Below are 19,366 nucleotides of genomic sequence, written 5' to 3'. Positions count from 1 at the left end.
TTTGGGACTTCATATCAACATTCATTACTGTCATATCATGCTCAGCATCCATTCATTATGAATGTATCACAACGTATGACATGACTTGAGATACATGCCGGATATTTGGCCTAGAAGCAGATGGTCTATTGTTGTTTTTTTTTAAAAAAAATGCATTTTCATAGTTTGAGCTATAATTTGAGGGATGAGGAACACCTTTTGAGCTGGGCTGTTCTAGCTCCCGCTGGGTTTCATCAGCGGATTGGGACAAGTTCCAACGAGCTGGGTGTTGCATGGCTAATGGTACTTTTCTTTTCCTGGAGTGCTTCCAGTTGTGTGCTATAATGCTATACTGAGTGGTGTGTCATTATGCTCTACTGGATGTGTGGGAAGTGGAGATAACATGCCAACCTAGATATTATGCTTGTTTCTTCAGAAGTAGGCTATGAACCAGTGAGAGAAGTTATAGTTGCCTCACCCTCCTACTATGCCAATATCTTTGCTCGCCCATCTCTTCTTCTAGAAGTTGTTGGCCAAAGCTAAAGTCCTGCTTGCTACAAGAAGTGGGTAGGTGGTGGTGCAAGGACCGTAGACCAGCTGAGCAAGGGGTCAGGAGGCATGGAGTTTTCTGACCTTTTATTTTCAAATTTAACTTTTTTTAAAAGCAAAAAAATAAAATTAACAGCCATCACTTCACAATGTGAATTCAGTAACCATCAGCACATACTTCTTGGGTTAAACATGCACGTTAATATAAGTTCTCCAAATGTCCATATAGGTATCCACACAAAACTGAGGTCTATATGAACATAAGTTCAAATGTAGCCAGGGCCATGAGGTCTAGTGGGTATTTATATTTATAACATTTCCCTCCTCTTTTCCCCCCCCAGACACATGTGTGACCATCTTGCAAACCTGTATACACAGCTGGTTAAGAATGTCCTCATTGAGAGAAAAGTTAAAGATTTTATGCGGTATGTTATAAAAAGAAAATGCTCTTTTCACAAGCATAGCTGCCAAGTTTTCCCTTTTCTCACGAGGAAGCCTATTCAGCATAAGGGAATTTCCCTTAAAAAAAGGGATAACTTGGCAGCTATGTTCACAAGTAGGAACAAAAGTTGCCTAGAAGTTTTGGTCGCCGTGGTGGTATTTTATTGTTTTTGCTGAAAAAGTTGATTCAGGAAAATATTGTGCCACAATAAATTTCTTAAATCTTTAAGGTTGCACAACATTAGTGGATTTTTGTTTGAAATGGACAGTCCTCTAGCAGCATCCTGGGAGATGTTGCAAGAGTTGGCAGTGCAAGGTGTCTATAGAGATGCAAGTGAATGCCCCGCCCCGCCCTGGTTCTTGGGCAAGTAAATTTCCCTGAGAGTATATAATATATGAACTGTTCCCATATTAAATTATAAGTGAAACAAGTTGAAAGGGTACCTGATTTAGTTATCTCTGAACAAAATAACATTTATTAACACAACCTGAGTTTTGTCAGCTGGCTACAATGCTTGTTTAATTGATAAAAGTGTGATCCGAGCTAAGCACGTTTACACAGGAACAAGTGCCAACGGATCCCAGTTGACTTAAGGCTATCTGGCCTGTGAAAAAATGCACTCTAAAGTCACATTTCCCTCTCCACAGGAAACAAGATAAGTGGACCAGACAACAAATTAAAAAAAACAAGAATGACCCCTTCTGGAGACATGCGGGGTACATCATTGCCCAGTTGGATGGGCTGTACATGGGAACAGTGGAGTGGGCTAAGCGACAGCAAAAAACAGTAAGGCTCATCACTTGAAGGGGAAAGAGAGTTTAGAAGGGAATGGGGGGTGGAGGAGGGGGAAAGTGGGTGGGAATGGAGGGAAAGAAGAGGGTGGGATGGGGGGAGGAGAGGGGGGAGGAAATCTTTTTTCTTTTGGGTTGATGTATTTCATTTTTCTTTGTATGAATGTGCGTGATTTCTATTTATATGTTTTGTTTTCTGTAGCATTTTTATACATATTGAAATAAAAAGAAAGCAATTAAAAAAGAAGAAGAGGAAAGAGAGTTTAGATCACACACAAAAACTGAAAGGATGTTTTTACTGCTTTCTTCTTTCTTTACATCATAGAATCCATTTAGATTACAGCTACCGTATCAAATTGGTGCACAGTATCAGAGTTTAATATTAATTCCAGAAACTCTTGTTTGCAACTCTAGGCTTTTAGGAAACTTGGGTGGGGGTGATGAAGGTCTGTCTGCACATGCTCTAGGGAAGTGACACTACATGCAGCTGCTGTCATTGTAGCCATAATTGTTGTGTGGGCTGGCAGCCCTCTGGGATATCAATGAGGCGGCAGCATTGTGAATTAGCAAGTTGAGAACTGACTGGAGACAAATAGCTTTCACCTTTATTGCCAAGCTCAGCCATTTTATTTCACACTGTGAGAGTAGAGACACAAATAACTAACTGACCTTTCCGTCTTTGTCTAAGCACTGCAAGAAAACATGTAGCCCAGGGTTTATGAAGGCAGGATCAGCAGCATTTAAAACAAATAGCACTTATCCCCTAATGGTTTTGCTTCCAGTTTTCTCTGAAAGTAAGCTACAGAAACAAAGAAGAAATGAAAAGGGTTGAGAATTGTTTCACTACCAGATCTGTGATCCTATTAAGCACCTTGGAAGTAAAAATACAGTTGAAATACATTGACCTTGCTTCTGGATAAAATACATTTTGAACATGTGTGTATTATACTAGAAGTTAACACAAATATGTTGCAACCTTCACATACTGTATTGGCCTGAATATAAGCCTCCCCCTCCCCCAAATTCCAACTGTGAAAAGTTAAAGTGCGGCTTAAATTCATGACCTTACAAAAATGGGCTTTTACGGTATCACTGCTGAAACAGACATACGGTAAAATGGAACGGGTGTGAGTGCCTACGGAATTTTAAGGGAGCGGCTTATATTTGGGTATTGTCTTTCTCTCCCCCCCCCCTTGAATTTTAAAGGTGTGGCTTATATTCAGGCCAATATGGTATTTTGTGGATTCAGATAAAGAGCTGAGCTGATGTTTGAGGTGGTGAAGTCACCATAGGGTGACTTTTGATCATGATGTCCATCAATGTGAGTGTTCTAAATGATTTATCACAAATGGTGAGATTGCAGGTGTGTATAAGGGAGGATTCATTTTGGGGATAAGGGCTGTGGAACAGAAATGAACAATCCCTAAATATTCTCAGAAATTAGGAGTGTTGATCCATTATTGTATAGCTGTCTGTGTGTGCACACATGTAATACCAAATGTATTAATTAGGATGACTACCACCCTGTGCATAATGTCTGGGTGTAAGGTGCATTGAACTCAGTGGTCCTTAATTCTGACTACATAGGTTCACTTTGTAAAACACACTGATCTTGAACAAAAGAACTTTAACCTGCTGAAATGCAACAGTTGGCTTTTAATTAGACATGCAAACAATCTTGCAAAGAAGTGTTCCCATTGAAAGTTCTAGCATGAAGTAGGGACACCATCAGAGTAAAAGAAAAACATATCCCACCTCTGCAGGATTTTTGTCCTCATTCTCTGACTTTGGTCACATCCAGACAAAGTGCATGTTTCACAAAATTTGCATGGAGGTAATTTTGATGTCAAGCACAGTATTTTACAAGAAACTACAGGATAGAACTGCATCACGGATAACATTATGTGTACACAGATTCAAAAACTGAGAGTGCACAGGAGCCAGAGTATACAATAATGTGTACACAGGACTCATCCCATTCTCTCCCTCACTTGGCAAATTAACTTAACCCTGTGTGTACCAAAATTAGGAGCAGTTTTTCTTATGATACCAGCGGTAGCAAGATTTGCCAGTGCCACACGTTGTTGTGCACAACCTTCCCCTAGAGTTTGTGTGTGTGTTGCATTGATCGAGTCAGTAGTAGTGATGTACTTGTCTTTTCTGTGCCTTACTTGTCAATATGGTACAGTACTTAAAAGCACTGCAGTTCTTAAAGTGGGTCATTCATTCTCCCTCTTCAGCATCTGAGGCACAGCAGTCTGAAGAGGTGAAATTATACACAGCACAGAGCAAAATGGTACCCAGGAAGAGAGAATAAAATAAAATCTGTTACAACAGCTGGTCTGTCTTTGCATATTCTGGATGACTATGTTAGAAGCAGTATATAAACTGTCTTCTACCTGTTCTGAGCTCCATCAGAAGCATCTGGCAGAATTCCATGAGTTGCTTTTGAATCCATTCTCTTTGCCTTCTCACAAAATAAGCTCTGGGCAATAATCACCTATATTTGTTTTTCAAGGATCCATATGCCTATATAAACAAATGTCTATTTTATCTGTCTCTTTGTTAGGTCAGTTGTTACTGCAGCACCCCATGCTTGCCAGATCCAATAACTCTTTAACTTCTGACATGCAAAACACTCCTTAGTCAAGCTCGGTTGGTTAGAGCAGGTGCTGATAATGCCAAGGTTGCAGATTCAATCCCTGTATGGGACAGCTGCATATTCCTGCATTGCATGGGGTTGGACTGGATGTTCCTCAGGGTCCCACCCTACTTCACAATTCTATTATTCTATCTGTTTAGATACCTCACTTAACTTTGAATAACCGCAAAGCACCACCTTTCCAATGCACTGTCAAGCATCCATTGCTCTGTCATTAGTCTAGATTTTAGGACCCAAGTATAACCCTTTGCTGAAGGAATTTCTTTATACAGTGGTACCTCAGGTTACAGACGCTTCAGGTTACATGTTTTCAGGTTGCGTACCGCGGGAAACCCGAAGGTACCGGAAAGGGTTACTTCCAGATTTCGCCACTTGTGCATGTGCAGAAGCACCAAATTGTGTCATGTGCGTGTGCAGACGCAGCGCTGCAGGTTACGAACGCTGCGGGTTGCAGACGTGCCTCCATCACGGATTATGTCCGCAACCCGAGGTTCCACTGTAGTCGCATTTTCCAAAGAAATGAGGGGTTTAAATATTGAACATATTTAGAGAAACAATGTATACATAACATACAGTTGCTTTCCTTAATCTCATAATTTCAGTGTTTAAAGTCGCTGTCTTAAACCCCTTCCTGCAAATATCTTGGCAAATAGTGTATTTTGTTAACTAGCTGCATCTAAACTCTTATATTCAAATTCCACAAAATTCTCTACCCTTCTTAATCTTAAAGAAGGCTAGGGAAACAATCTTATTCCCTGCTATGTTCTGAAGAAGTGTACAGTACTGAGAGGATTTTTTGTTGTTGTTGAAAACTTCATTGCTACACAGTAATTTTGATTAGGAAACCAACTTCTACCATGTCATGATAATTCTGCAAGAATTATTAGCAAAGTGTTTGGATTTCCTGTTTCTCAAGGAAAAAACTAATTCTAAAAATGATATTGAGAAGAAACATACTGACTTGCTGTACGTCCTCTTCTGTTCTAGCTGTTGCATAATATTACATGCTCAGCTTGTATTATTCCACAGTACTAGGAAATCTGCTGTTTTCACAGCTACCAGCTACAGACTCCCTCCTTGAAAAAAAGTCATTCAGGCATGGACAGCTGTTACTGTGTTGGGACCACTGTCATGGCAAACTTGAGTCTAAAATTACAAATATCTCTCTTTACTTCCAGCCTCTCACTGCCTTCCAAGTCTATTTCCTAAATGCAGTTGGAGATCTGCTTGACCTCATTCCTGCCTTATTCTCAGGTTCAGCAATGACTAATTTAATGACAGGAGACTCTACACAGTACCTATGGAATATGGGCCATTGCTCTGCTCTGATTAAGGTGAGACCAACAACATTCCTGTTTCTACGTTTTGGCCTAAACGAAAAGCTGTAACCACCTGCACCCCAAAATAGAATTTATACTTTGGCCCCCATTTTTCTAAGCCTCATGCATACATAGCATTGATAATTTAATCTCATACTATTGGTTTTACTATACTTGTTTTTTTAAAAAAATTAATTGTCGTCTGTTCTCTCTAAAATAGCCCCACTTTATTCTGGGAGAAAGTTTCAGAAGTGTCCCAGTAAAAAAAAATTCTGTGTAATCAAGATACTGGATATTCAATAGTTTGAAAGAAAAGTCAAGTTCTAAGAATTGCCTTGTCTCAAGCAGACCAGTATTTGCATAAAATGCATATTTTACTAAAACTGGTGTTCACAGAAATGGCAAATACCAAACTAAAATATATTATTGGAGAGAGAATTTTGGATTTATAAATTATTCATATACATCTTGGAAATATACAACGTTCTGATATGGAATATTCTGGTATTCTGATATGGAATCTAAGCAGATGTGCAACATAAGAATTCAAATATAAGTAAATGGAAGGGTTAAGATGCGCCCTACTGATAGTGTTTTGACAGGCAACTGAAAAGGTTACAAAAATGTAACAAGGAATATCCGATTCAGGGATATGGGACCGCCTCTCCTGGTATGCCCCGCGGAGGACCTTAAGGTCCACAAACAACAATATTCTGGAGATCCTGAGCCATAAAGTGGCTAGATTGGCCTCAACTAGGACTAGGGCCTTTTCAGTATTGGCGCCAATTTGGTGGAACACTCTTTCACAGGAGACCAGGGCCCTGCGGGATTTGTCATCTTTCCGCAGGGCCTGCAAGACAGAGCTGTTCCGCCTGGCCTTTGGGTTGGATTCAGTCTGACCCCTGTGTTTTCCTCCCTCATGGTTTGGATTTATGGACTACTTAAAATGAGGCTGCATTTTAAATTTTAATATTGTATTTTAATCTGTATTTTAATTAATTAATTGTTTTCTTTTCTTTTATGTCTTATTGTAATTTTTTTGGTGTTAGCCGCCCTGAGCCCGGTTTTGACTGGGGAGGGTGGGGTATAAATAAAATTTTTGTTATTATTTATTATTATTATTTCCTTTTAAAAGAAGAAAAATAATTGGATGAATTGTTAGCAGTGCTTTGCCGGATTGCAGCTTGTGAGTAGGACTCTAGATCATCAGTCTTCAACCTTTTCCAATCCAAGACTCACCTTTAATCTAAGATGATAAATGGGTCTGGAAATCAAGCCTTATGAGGAACAGTTGAAGGAGCTGGGCATGTTTAGCCTGGAAAAGAGAGGAGATATGATAGCCATCTTTCAATATCTCAAGGGCTGTCACAAGTTTGTTTTCTCCTGCTTTGGAGGGTAGAACCCAAACCAATGGATTCAAGTTACAAGAAAGGAGATTCCGACTAAACATCAGGAAGAGCTTTATGACCTTAAGAGCTGTTTGACAGTGGAATGGACTCCTATGAGAGGTGGTGGACTCTCCTTCCTTGGAGGTTTTTAAGCAGAGTTTAGATCGCCATCTGCAATCTAGTTGACATTCCTGCATAGCAGGGGGTTGGACTAGATCAGTGTTTCCCAACCTTGTGCCTCCAGCTGTTTTCGGACTACAATTCCCATCATTCCTGACCACTGGTCTTGCTAGCTAGGGATGATGGGAGTTGTAGTCCCAAAACATCTGGAGGCACAAGGTTGGGAAACACTGGACTAGATGACCCTTAGGCTCCCTTCGAACTCTACAGTTCTCAGATTCTGTGATTCTATAATGGTAGGTCCTAGGTAGAAAAATGTCAAAGACTACTGATCTATCTGGAGTCATGCTAACAAGTTGCAATCAGACATGCTGTTTTATTTACCCAATATATCTCAGAACTTGTGTCTTAATTTTTTTAAACCATGTTGGTTGTGCTGCTGCTGTTGTGCTGCATCTGTTCTTGAGTCTACTAGCCAAAGACCAACAAGGTAGATCATTCCTCTGTCCTTCTCTTTCGCTTCATGCATCTGAAGAAGTGGGCTTGAATCCACAGAAGCTTATGCCATAATAAATTAGTCTGTCTTTAAGGTGCCACAAGACTCTGTCGTTTTGACTGCATGAGACTAACATGGCTACTACTTCTCTTGGCTAGGTCCTCCCTGGATATGAAAACATATTATTTGCTCATTCTAGCTGGTTCACATATGCGGCCACTTTGAGAATCTATAAGCATTGGGACTTTAAAGTTGATGATCCACAAACGAGCTCAGGCCGTGCTTCATTCAGCAGTTACCCAGGTAACTTAGATGTGTGAATGGAACTCTGTGTGTTTGTTACGTTTGAATGCAGGAGTCTTGCCTGTATGCTGTGTAGAATCTCATAAAGTTTGCCCCCCTGTAGGAACTTTAATTCAAAAGCAGATAGGGCAACAAAGGCTTTATAATCCGAATAAACCTGCGGATTAATACGTAGCAAAGCTTGCTGAATGGTTAGACAAATTGGATTTGGATTTGGGCTGGTAAGGAGGTTGTGCTTCTCCAGCAGACTAAATCCAAAACTTTATTGCTTAGCCAAAGGTCATCATTCATAAAATAGCACAATAAAAATGGGAAGACCATTCAAAATTTGATTAATACAAACTAATAGCATGACCACCAGCTGACATAATCTCCCTCAACCTCACTGAACCAGTACCAGTGAGTGCTGCCCTAAGGAGACTCACATCCCCAGATAGTATTACCTGTGTGTGTGTGTGTGATCTTGGCACCAGCCCAGTGATACTGGATACCACAAGCCTGCTGTAAGGGTGACTCCCTACAGGGAGCCACCCCCATCATCCTGACGTCCACCTCGTCAAGTACAGAGAGCACCAGTGGTTCTGAAGCAGCCAGAGGGGGAGGAAGAGACTCGGAGGGGGAGAGAAATCAGAGTGAGGAACAATGGGAAAGCTCGGGGGCGGAGGGATGCAGGCAGACGCTTAGGGAGGAAGCTGAAAGGGCATCACCCCTTCCGGCGCCAGATGTAAGGAGAGCGCCGCAACGCAGGTCAAGGGTGCGGCGTTTTGGGGTGCCCAGACTACTTTGCTGGCGTAGGAACAGACGTTCGCCATTGCTGGATTCTGATTTGGGATGAGAGGTCATGTTTTAAGCTGTCTCTACACTGTAAATAAATAGCACAATAAACGTCTTTGAAGACAAACTGGACTCAGGCGGAGTTACTCCAGAGTAGCCACAATGACCCTCTGACATCTGCTTTTCAAGTCTGCCACACAAGCTTCAACCACAAACCATTACAATCCACCTAAGTGCCTAATAGTGTTTTTGTAGTGTTGCACCTATTGAGAATACTGCATTCTCCAGTCAAAATATTTCAAGATGCCTCTCGCTGGCCCTGAACTAATTCCAGTTAGTGCGTGTAGGAAAAGGTAGATGGAATAACTTTAAAGCTATGCCCTAAATGTTTAACAACATGTTTTTAACTGGCTTTTTTACCTGCTGTTGTCATTTTGGCACCAAGCAGATACTTTATTTTTTTATTTTTAACTGCAGTTGTAATCCTGTCGACTGCTTTATGCTGCTTTTATAATTTTGTAGCTTTTAGTGTGTGTGTGTGTGTGTGTACTGTAATCTTTTTATAAACCACCCTGGGAATATGGTTGAAAGGCAGCATAAAAGGTAGTATTAATAAACAAATACCTTGCATCCTACGTTTGTGCAAGCAGAAGGCAGCTTGAACAGTCAATCACTCCTTCCTTGCCTCCAAGGGTGATTGGAAGCCTTTTGAACAGTGCGGGCAACAGTGTGCTAGGGACCTGCAGAGCACTGCGTGGGGAACTGGTGGTGGTACAAAATTCCTCTGCTTGGTTAGCAATCTCATGGGACGGGGACAAAACGACACCTCTCCAAACTTTGTGAAGGAGAAACTTTGTGAGTGCAAGATTTTGCATGTGCTGAGTATAAGGTTTTGATTGTTAAGTGTTCCTGCTTTGAACAACAGTGCAATATTGTACATGCATGATTGTGTGCAAGAGAGGAAGAGATGTGGGTATAAGAAGAGAGACATAAGAAAAGGAAGGGGTCCAGAGAGGTGGCATGGGATCCATATGTGAATGTGCCACTGGTCTTATTATGTTATTTATTTATTTATTGCATCTATACCCCACCTTCCCTTCCACGGAGCTCGAGGTGGCATACGTGGTTCTCAATTACTCTCCACAATAGCCCTGTGAGGTAGGTTAGGCTGAAAGGCAATGATGAGCCCAAGGTTGCCCAGTGAGTTTCATGGCTGAGTGGGAATTCGAATCCTGGTTTCCCAGGTTCTGGTCTGACACTCTAACCACTACACAACACTTGGCACTTGTAAAAGATTTCTGTTCACTTGCTCTGGTGAGAATGGATGAATGCTGCAGTATACATTTATATGCACAAAATTTAAAACTTGTCAGGAAATACTTTGTGTAGTGCTTGTAGTACTCCTGCTGTATGTCTGGCCCTTTGGGGGAACTGCTTGAAACACTAACATCACCTCTCATTAATAAGGCTGTAGTGAATGAGGCTGCAAGGCCCCAGTGTTCTCTACAAGGTTTGCTGAGTAGCTACATGGCTTGGATCCAGAAGATGCAATCAGAAACACTTTTGTTTGCATTGATAGAATGATGGGGCTCATTCAAGGATCCTTGAGAGTGAGCGATAGGGAGACTGGCTTACAGATGAAGTAGATAAACCGTGTCAAGAGGCAATTTCAATTACTGTACATCAAATTCTCATAAGCCCATGCAAATAGAGAAACACAATGCTGACTAGGCAGAACTTCAGAGAGTCGGTGGTGCTTGTAGTTTTCATTTTCAAGTGCTTTTCCTTAGTGATGCTGATTTCCCCCTGCTATTTTCCAGGGCACATACCTGTTACAGAATCACAACCTACAAAATTAGTTCTAAGGGCTGTGTACGTGTCTCTGTGTGATACCTTTTAGAGACCTTTGTGGAACCAGTGAATGTGAACACCTAGGAAATTGTCATGTCAGCTGTTTTGCCATCTGCAGTTTTTAGATGTCTCTGTAAGAGAGTTATAAGCTCATGTCACATAAGCAGCCCATTGTGAAGCTCATAATGGAACTGAATTGTGACTTTGATGTTGTTCATTTAACTTAAACAAAGCATTCATTTAATCTTTCTTTAATACTGTATTTTATAAAATATTCTTCGGTCCTATATGGACTACAGAGGTTTCATCCAATGTCAGGGGATTCTCTGGTATGGTAAATCCAAAGCCGAAACAATGGGCCAATGCTGCCAAAACGTGCAAAGTTCAAATGTGTTGTGTCACATCTGGTATGGTAAATGGCTGGATGGTTGTGGTGTAAGTCAGTCTGGTCAATTTTATTTTATATAGCCAAAGGCCTTTACAATGGACAGCAGAGAATAAAAGGAAAACTTTCTTCGGAAATCATACAACATAGCCTGTAGCAGTTTACAACATAAAAAGAAATTGACAACATTAAAATTTTAAATTGGAGTGCATTCACATAGCTGAAACGGAGCTTCTTGGCTGCCAGCGCAAATTTGGCTCCCTGGTGTGTAATATATAGATGTTTATCTGCTAGGATTCAACTGTCACTTCCTGTGTGGATCGACCTGGAAGCCAATTAAGAATTGGCAATATAAAGTTTCCTCTGGGCATTGTATACAGGGGGCAAATCAGAAGATAGTGTGTGATGTCCTCTACCTGATTGCATCCATATATACATTTCAATCCATATGGGGAATTATTTGATAACTCCCTTCTAAATATCTTGAGGGCATCTGTTGGAATCTTAGTTCTACAAAGGCCCTGTGTAGCTGTGGGAAGGTCAGAGTCTCGAGGTGATGGGGCCTTAATTGATTGGTCATAATTTAGGAGGATTTCTGGGCTCCTAATCACTTAAAAATAGCAACAAAATGACTCTAAATTAGACTGCAGAAATGAAGACAGGTGTAGCATCTCAGTAAAATTTATGATGAGAAATCATGAACTAATCTGGTCAAATGTGCTGGTCAAGTCGAATATTCCTGGACTGGTGTTCAGTCGAGTAATGGATTCCTAGCTGGGCCACCTAGGGAATATGATTTCTGACATGAATTACCCTGTTTCTCATATTTTAAGACATACCCATAAAATAAGCCATAGCAGGATTTTTAAGCATTCAACGAATATAAGCCATACCCCGAAAATAAGACATAGTGATAGGCGCAGCAGCAATGCCGGCCGCGGCAGGAGGAGGAGGAAAAAAATAAGACATCCCTTGAAAATAAGCCATAGTGTGTTTTTTTGAGGAAAAAATAAATATAAGACATGTCTTATAATATGAGAAACACGGTATACAGGCTGCACGTTTTGCTGCTTTTAGTCTCCATTAGTTACAAACGGACAGGGCACGTTGGCAGCCCTGTCAGTTATTTGCAAGCAAGCATGTACACAAGACCATTTGTCTTTCCTGGTCAGGCATCCTGCAGATTAAGCTCCTGGCTTTGAAGTAGATTTCTAGAGGTGATAAAAACCTGCTTTCCTGCCTGCTCTCATTCAGTCTTTTCAGGAATTTCTAGAGTCCTTTTCTCTCTACTTTCCTGTTTATCTAGCCTCAACATTTATTCCATGCTTTGATGTGTAGGAATGTAGAAGCCTTATAGGTGATAAAGTTGAGTTTCCTGTAATCCTTGCTACCTGATCCTGTCCCAAGTGGGAACTGTCAAATCAAATCAGTTTATTTCAGCTTTAAGCTCATAAAAATACAGAAGCAACCAAGGCACTCGTAATTGGGTTACAATTAATAAAATAAAATAAAATATGGATAGAAATAAAATATTTAAGAAATATACAAAATCAGGGATAGGATATAATAAAAGAGTGTCAGTTTCCGTAGAGGAGACCATTACGTCTCTTATAAGACAGGACAAATTTTGCCACTTGCAAGGTTACAAACAGGTCTGTGTCTTGCAATAAGGCGGCAAGATGGGCCTCTGCCAGATACCCAACCAATTTTTGGGCTAATGGACTCAAGAGATTTCTCCAAGCAGCACTATATAGAGGCCAAGAAAACACTATGTGGTGAACGTATTCAATCGAACGATTATCGCACAAACACAAAACCGAGGCTCGACCCTTGGAAAATCTATGCAAAAGAACATTGGAAGGAAAAACATTAAAACGTGCTTTAGTAAAAGCAAAATGATGGCTGGCAATAGGGAGAGAAGATATATAGGTTGGTACATGAGATGCAGGGGTAACGCCCAAATGACGAGGGGAGCATGATCCCCCGCCAAGCATAAGATTGCGTTGCATCTCTATATCATCCAATCTTTGATTGATGAATCTTTTTGCTGTGGTAAGATCGTAACTCAAGGATTCTAGGGGCGAGAATTCCAAAAAGCAAAAGTTTAGCATGTATTTTATTGGCCCAAGGACTAGTGAACTCGTCACGCCATAAACATTGGTTTAGATCAGGCATCCCCAAACTGCAGCCCTCCAGAATTTTTGGCCTACAACTCCCATGATCCCTAGCTAAGAGGACCAGTGGTCAGGGATGATGGGAATTGTAGTCCAAAACATCTGGAGGGCCGAAGTTTGGGGATGCCTGGGCTAGATAGTAATTGGGTAATCTGTGCCAAAGGGTTAGCCAATAATTAAAAACACGTTTCCACAAGGTTGTCTCTAAAGAGGGGATCCTCAATTCTGTACATATAGCCACATTACTCACACAAGTGGGAAGTTTCAAAAGGCGGCGTAAATTTTTTTTTGAAGGGTCTCCAGGGAGGAGAGATTGGCCAGGGCAGCCCAAAGTGGAGCAGCAAAGGCAAGTGTGGCTACTACTCTTGCATTATACACCTTCAGCCCCGAAGGCACATGCAGGGCACCATCTGTAAGTGGGAACTGTGTGGGGAGGTGCTGGATGAATTTGATTGGCTCTTTTGAATTATGTGATGTAATTCCTTTATGTAATAAAATAGCCTGGGCAAAGTGCAGAGGTAGTTCTTCTCTCTCTCTCTCCCACTTCTTTCCCCCAGAGCTTTGCAGGTCAAAGTCTCTTGTCTGTCTTTCTTTTCCCTTTCCCCATCCTTCCTTAGACTGATGCACTCCCACAGACAGGTGGGCAAGTCAGGGATGGATTTTTGTGTGGAAGGTCTGTGAACTCCCTTAATCCCTGTATTCAGCTGTTCAGAGCTATTGGTTCCTTTCATTCTTAGCTCCAGACGGTGGATCTTGGAGTTCCACTAAAATATGAAATAGATCTTGCAGAACTGACACATCCCCTCCCCTGCTATACATCTATGGACTGCACTCAAGAAAGGTGGCTTATAAATTAAATTTACAAATACCATCCCAGTCAATTGACTGCCTCATAACAGTGTGTTATTATGTCCATATTGTGAACTGACTGCCTAGTATTTGACCATAGTCCATTTTTGCCAAATATTCCATGAAGTCAGGAATGCCTGACTGTTTAGGTGGCAGTTCTCCCTTTAAAATTGTTTATGAGGGTGTCCTTTCTTAGCAAGGTTGGAGTGAGGACTGCTTGTCCCCTAGCCTTGCAGCAGTCAGAGACAAATCCAGGAGCCCATCAAAATTTGTTGGAGAATTCTGGAGAAGCCCCAGAATAAACATTGTGCAGCATTCATTTATGGATAACAAACCATCTCCTTTTATTTTGTATTCAGGTTTTTTGGTATCCCTAGATGACTTTTACATACTTGGCAATGGCTTGATCATGTTGCAGACCACAAACAGCGTATACAACCATTCTCTTCTCAAACAAGTAGTACCTGAGAGTCTCTTTGCATGGCAGAGAGTTCGCATTGCCAACATGATGGCCCACTGTGGAAAGTCCTGGGCACAAGCCTTCGAAAGGGAAAATTCTGGTTGGTATATTTGAAGTGGAAGCTCTTTGTGTATGATTCTCTCAATCCTCTTGTCCCAAAAGTTAAAAGTTTAACTGTCTCCTCACTGACTTTAGGTACTTATAACAACCAGTACATGGTACTGAATACAAACCGGGTCAAATTGCAAGAGAGTCTTGGTGAAGGAACCCTCTATGTTATTGAACAGATCCCAAAACTTGTGGAATATTCTGATCAGACAAGTATTCTCCGTAAAGGTAAAAGCTTCAATAGGAGTTCTGGAGTTTGGGTAGTTTTTTTTTTTGTTTAGTCTCTGCTGAACGTTACCACTTTTGCTTAACTAGGGAGAATTAGAAAATAGTCTAGGAGAAATTTGTAATGCCCCAGTAATTCCAGATTTGTATTTGTGCAAAAATACAATTTTTTTGCAGTGTGTGTGATGTAGTAATGTAATGTTTGCAGGTGACTCCAGCACACAGCAGCGTAAATGATAATAAATGATGCTCAAAAGACTCCCACTGTTTTGGGGTAAATGCTGGAATTCTTTGGTATTTCAGCCTCTCCAAGTGAAATTTGCTTTTACAACTGTTACATTCCTTCCAATGTAAGTTCTGTCACATTCATTTATTTCCTTGTGAGTGACAGCAAGCTCTAGAAAGACGGTTTGTGTTTCTTGCAGTTCAGCTTTCAAATTCAAAACTTTGGGAACTTTCAAGAAGTGTCCAAAACCTCTTCTCCAATGCCCCATACCTTTTGTGTCTACTTTTACAGGATACTGGCCTTCTTACAATGTCCCTTTTCATGAAAATATCTACAATCTGAGCGGATATACAGACTATGTTGAAAAATACGGCCTAGACTTCTCTTACGAGATGGCTCCTAGAGCAAAAATCTTCCGACGGGACCAAGGGAAAGTGACTGACATGGAGACCATGAAGCACATAATGAGATACAACAGTATGGCATTTTAAATTATCCTTTAACATATGGTCAGGGAACCTTTTTTCTGCCTAGGATGACATTTCCTCTGGTGTAATTATTGAGGTCCAAATGCCAGCAGCAGGGCAGAAGCTGATGGTGGATGGAGCCATCCCAATTTTCTCTCTCTCTTTCTGCCATAGCCTGCTGTTTGTCCTTGCCACCCATTTCTTCCCTCTTCCTTGCCATCCAGTGGGCTGACAGGGGAGGGAGGGATCACTCTTGTCAGAGGGTGATATGATCACTTGCAGGGGGTTTCTGAATCTAGGCTGATGGTGCAGGTTGTCCACCCCTATTTTACAAACATTTCCCATCCCATCTCTCCACAACGTGAAAGGGCTCATTGCAAGGAATTAGCACTGCCATCATCTGTGTGCTTGCTAGCCTTTTCAGGCAATTCAGAAGAAATCATAAGAGTTTTCCTTTGCTATTTTGGTTTCTGAACCGAACTGGGACAAGGGAAGAAAGTTGTTGAACTTCAACTACCTGGGTACAGTTTTCAAAACCCATTGAGATTTTGAGGTGGGAGCCCAAATCCAACAAAATATGTCATCGCCCCCCCCAAGAACAACTCAGATATTTAGGTTTAGTCCCTTACATTTCTGTTTATTCAGCATCCATTGTGATTTGCTTGCAGAAAGTTTACACAGAGGTTAGATTCAGTCTGATTTGTTTGAGGGTGTTTACATGTCTTCTCATTAAACACTTCTTCATTCCACAGTTTTCAAAGCATTTCTATGTCACTTTCCAAAACTTTGTTGTTGTTTTTAAGTAGATTTTTTGCTAGGGTGACAAAGTGCTTTTCATCCACTTTAAATGTGCAGACTGGAATTTTTTGGTATGCAATCAAATCACACTCCCACAAAATACTGACAGTCTGGAGAGCTTCATTAATGTGTAACCCCCAAATTTTGGATCCCCTCCAAACTGATGCCAAGTCTGGCAGTCCCCACAGTGTTGTCAAAATACCTCCCAGTGTGAATGAGTCTCAAGTTGAACTGCCTTAAAATCCTGTCTGTAAATACCTAACTCTGTGAGCAGTCAAGGCTGTTTGCATTTTGCACTGTAACCCCTGAGGCATTTGACATCTAGCACAGAATGGCTGAAGCATTTGTTTCCAATGCAAAATGCAAGCCTATGAGTCACCATTGCCTTTGCTCTCCTTTTAGCCGTGTGATCAGCCTGGGCTGAGTGATCTTGGGCTTCTCTCTCTCTCTCTCTCTCTCTCTCTCTCTCTCTCTCTCTCTCTCTCTCTCTCTCTCTCTCTCTCTCACCTACCTTACAGGAGTGCTGCTGGTGAGGGGCTGAACTCTTTGAGGTCAGACGGGAGGATACAAATGTAAATTAACAAACACTTAAATCCTCATTCTCTGGTTCCTTTGTTTTCTAGACTACACAAAAGATCCCTATACAAGGCACAATCCCTGTAATACCATTTGCTGCAGGGGAGACCTGAACCCGGAGTCTCCAATGCCAGCTGGCTGCTATGACTCCAAGGTAAAGACTCCCAGAAGAACTGGCCTGTTCTAGATGCTTGTGGGGAGGGTGGATTCATCCATTCATCCATTCTTTATTTCTCTCACTCAAACACACATTTTCCCCTCTGTATATCATTATATGCAGCCCAAAGGTAAGGACAGTGACAGATTTACATGTGGGCTGGGCGGCTGCAGGCCAGGGCCTCATAATCTAGGAGGGCCTCAGACTCTTGCCCCAAAAATGTTAGAAAACAGACAGATACCTAGGCTCAGTTGCTTGGTAACATTCAACCTGTGGCATATGAGTCTATGACTCTAGAACAGTTACACAAGTGCATATTTACTGCTTAGTAAAGTTTGTGGAGGTTTAAAGCTTCTCATAGTGTTATATGATAAATAAGTAGTGTTCTACTTTCATTGAATAGTAGAGTAAGAAGAGAATGAGGTTTTGTTTCTCATGATTGGATGCTATTAAGTTTTGGCCTCCCAAGGTCTCCTAGCCCAGGGCCTGCAGTTGCTTTAATCCGGGCCTGGGTAAGAATGCTGCCTACCCTTTCCCACTGGATCTTGCTGAAGGCACATTCACGGTATTTTTAAAACTGCTTTTTTTGTGCAGAACTCTTCATGCACAAAATAGCTATATTAAAAAATAAGATTTGCCCTTCTTTTCATTGTAAGCCGCCTTGAGGCTTTGGAAAGGAGACAAATAAATTGAGATAAATAAATAAATGGGTACAATGGAAGCAGAGCAAGGAAAGAGGTTAGATAAGTTTTGGACCAGTAGTGTGCTGGTGTTGAGAGAGAGAGAGAGAGATTAGCTCTGAGACTTTTTGGGGGGCGTGATGATACTTCCCCGTTCCCTTTTACAATGAAGTTTTATCCTATGATCCTTCACAGGTATCAGACCTCTCTATGGCTACGAGCTTTGCAGCTTATGCCATCAATGGACCAACTGTGGAAGAGGACCTGCCTGTGTTCAGCTGGACGCGTTTCAACGAAACAAAGCACCAGGGCTTGCCAGATTCATATAACTTTGATTTTGTCATTATGAAGCCAGTGCTGTGAAATAAGCACCAGAAGCTTTAACATCTAGGGAGGGGGAGAGAAGTTTTTTTTAAAAAATCAAATCTACCCTTTTACTTCCATACCAAATAAACTGGCCTGTGCCCACCTGGGATTCTGCCTCGTGGTTTCCAAGCTAGCATTTAGTGAGATGGATGTAGGCCAATATGCCATGCAATGACACCACCTGCTTGCAACAAAATGAAAGTGCAGCAGAAAATGGGATGCAGACTACTCCAAAGCAAGTAACTTCGCTACCTTTGCAGCTGTTTACTTATCTCTACAGTAGGGAAGGTAGTTGCTATCTTGTGGGAAGGGCTTTCAGTTCTTGATATTAGACATAACAGGTTCAAGTGCAGATCAGACTGGCCTGATCTGGTTCCCAGAATAGGCTTTACATGCCTGGTTACTGTAGGGACCCAGATGAAAGATTCAGGAGTGGCCCCGCTCTTAGGCAGAATGAGGTTGCCACCTCAAGCAACAGGTGCTGGGGAGCAGGAGAGCAGCAGTGATGTACAGGAGAAGATTGTTGTCTTGTCATGTGCCTAAACCTTAATAAGGCTCCGTTTACCAAACCTTAATTTAATCCAAGTTGCAAATTTCAGCTTTTCTTAATGCAGAATTTCGTATGCATGTTTTGGGGTATTTAAAGCCACTGAACAAGGAAATGGCTGCAAGAATAATGCTCCTTCTCTTTCAGTGGAATACAAATCAAGCCCGTTTTCTGTATCTTCAACAGAGTCATGCAACAAGCAAGAAAAGTTGTGTTGCAACTGTCGAGGTAACATTGAGCATACACGGAACAGACTGGAACAATTTGCTTCTCCACACCCCTAATACAGAGACAGCTGTGAGAGGAGAGGAATACCACCCACAGGTCAGCTTTCAGGATGCTGGATTTTGGCAACTTGTCCAGAGCATGACAATCACAAAGCTTCCGAGCCAATTTCACCCCTTTATGCAACCTAGCTTGAAAAAGGATCTCACTACACAGTCGCTCTGAAAGCAAGCGTATGATAGGCACAGGGAGATGGCTTGAATCTACCCTATGTTTTCTACACAGTTACACACTTTCAGCTGTGCTGAGTTCCTGGCTTTGTATAGCATCTCTGAAAGGCTACACTTGGTTCTATGCCAGAACAATACTTACAGAGAAGCGATAAAGTATGGTTTCTGGTGTAATTAGAAAACACTTTTGGGTACACAGCTGGATGTACCTGTCTCTCG

The 19,366-nt window shown here is 41.5% G+C and overlaps 1 protein-coding gene across 4 annotated transcripts in view; it reads left to right on the top strand.

Annotated features, from left to right (window-relative positions):
- The window catches only part of PLBD1 (phospholipase B domain containing 1), a 33,799-nt gene extending 15,545 nt beyond the window's left edge, over positions 1-18,254 (top strand). For 2 of the 4 annotated variants that reach the window (XM_035127644.3, XM_035127642.3), the window contains exons 3-11: positions 870-953; positions 1,618-1,756; positions 5,602-5,757; positions 7,905-8,049; positions 14,442-14,642; positions 14,738-14,878; positions 15,393-15,578; positions 16,990-17,096; positions 17,975-18,254. In XM_035127644.3, the coding sequence (XP_034983535.1) occupies positions 870-953; positions 1,618-1,756; positions 5,602-5,757; positions 7,905-8,049; positions 14,442-14,642; positions 14,738-14,878; positions 15,393-15,578; positions 16,990-17,096; positions 17,975-18,142 (1,327 nt within the window). In that variant the 3' untranslated portion in view covers positions 18,143-18,254. The remainder of the gene's footprint in view (positions 1-869; positions 954-1,617; positions 1,757-5,601; positions 5,758-7,904; positions 8,050-14,441; positions 14,643-14,737; positions 14,879-15,392; positions 15,579-16,989; positions 17,097-17,974) is intronic. The other 2 variants (XM_088652056.1, XM_088652055.1) reach the window with 1 other exon arrangement.
- Positions 18,255-19,366: the final 1,112 nt, after the last annotated feature.

Source organism: Zootoca vivipara, chromosome 9 (genome assembly GCF_965207765.1).
Source record: "Zootoca vivipara chromosome 9, rZooViv2.hap1.1, whole genome shotgun sequence".
Lineage (NCBI taxonomy): Eukaryota > Metazoa > Chordata > Lepidosauria > Squamata > Lacertidae > Zootoca > Zootoca vivipara.
Note: the sequence above shows the minus strand (reverse complement) of the source record. Positions and strands in the feature narration are given on the sequence as shown.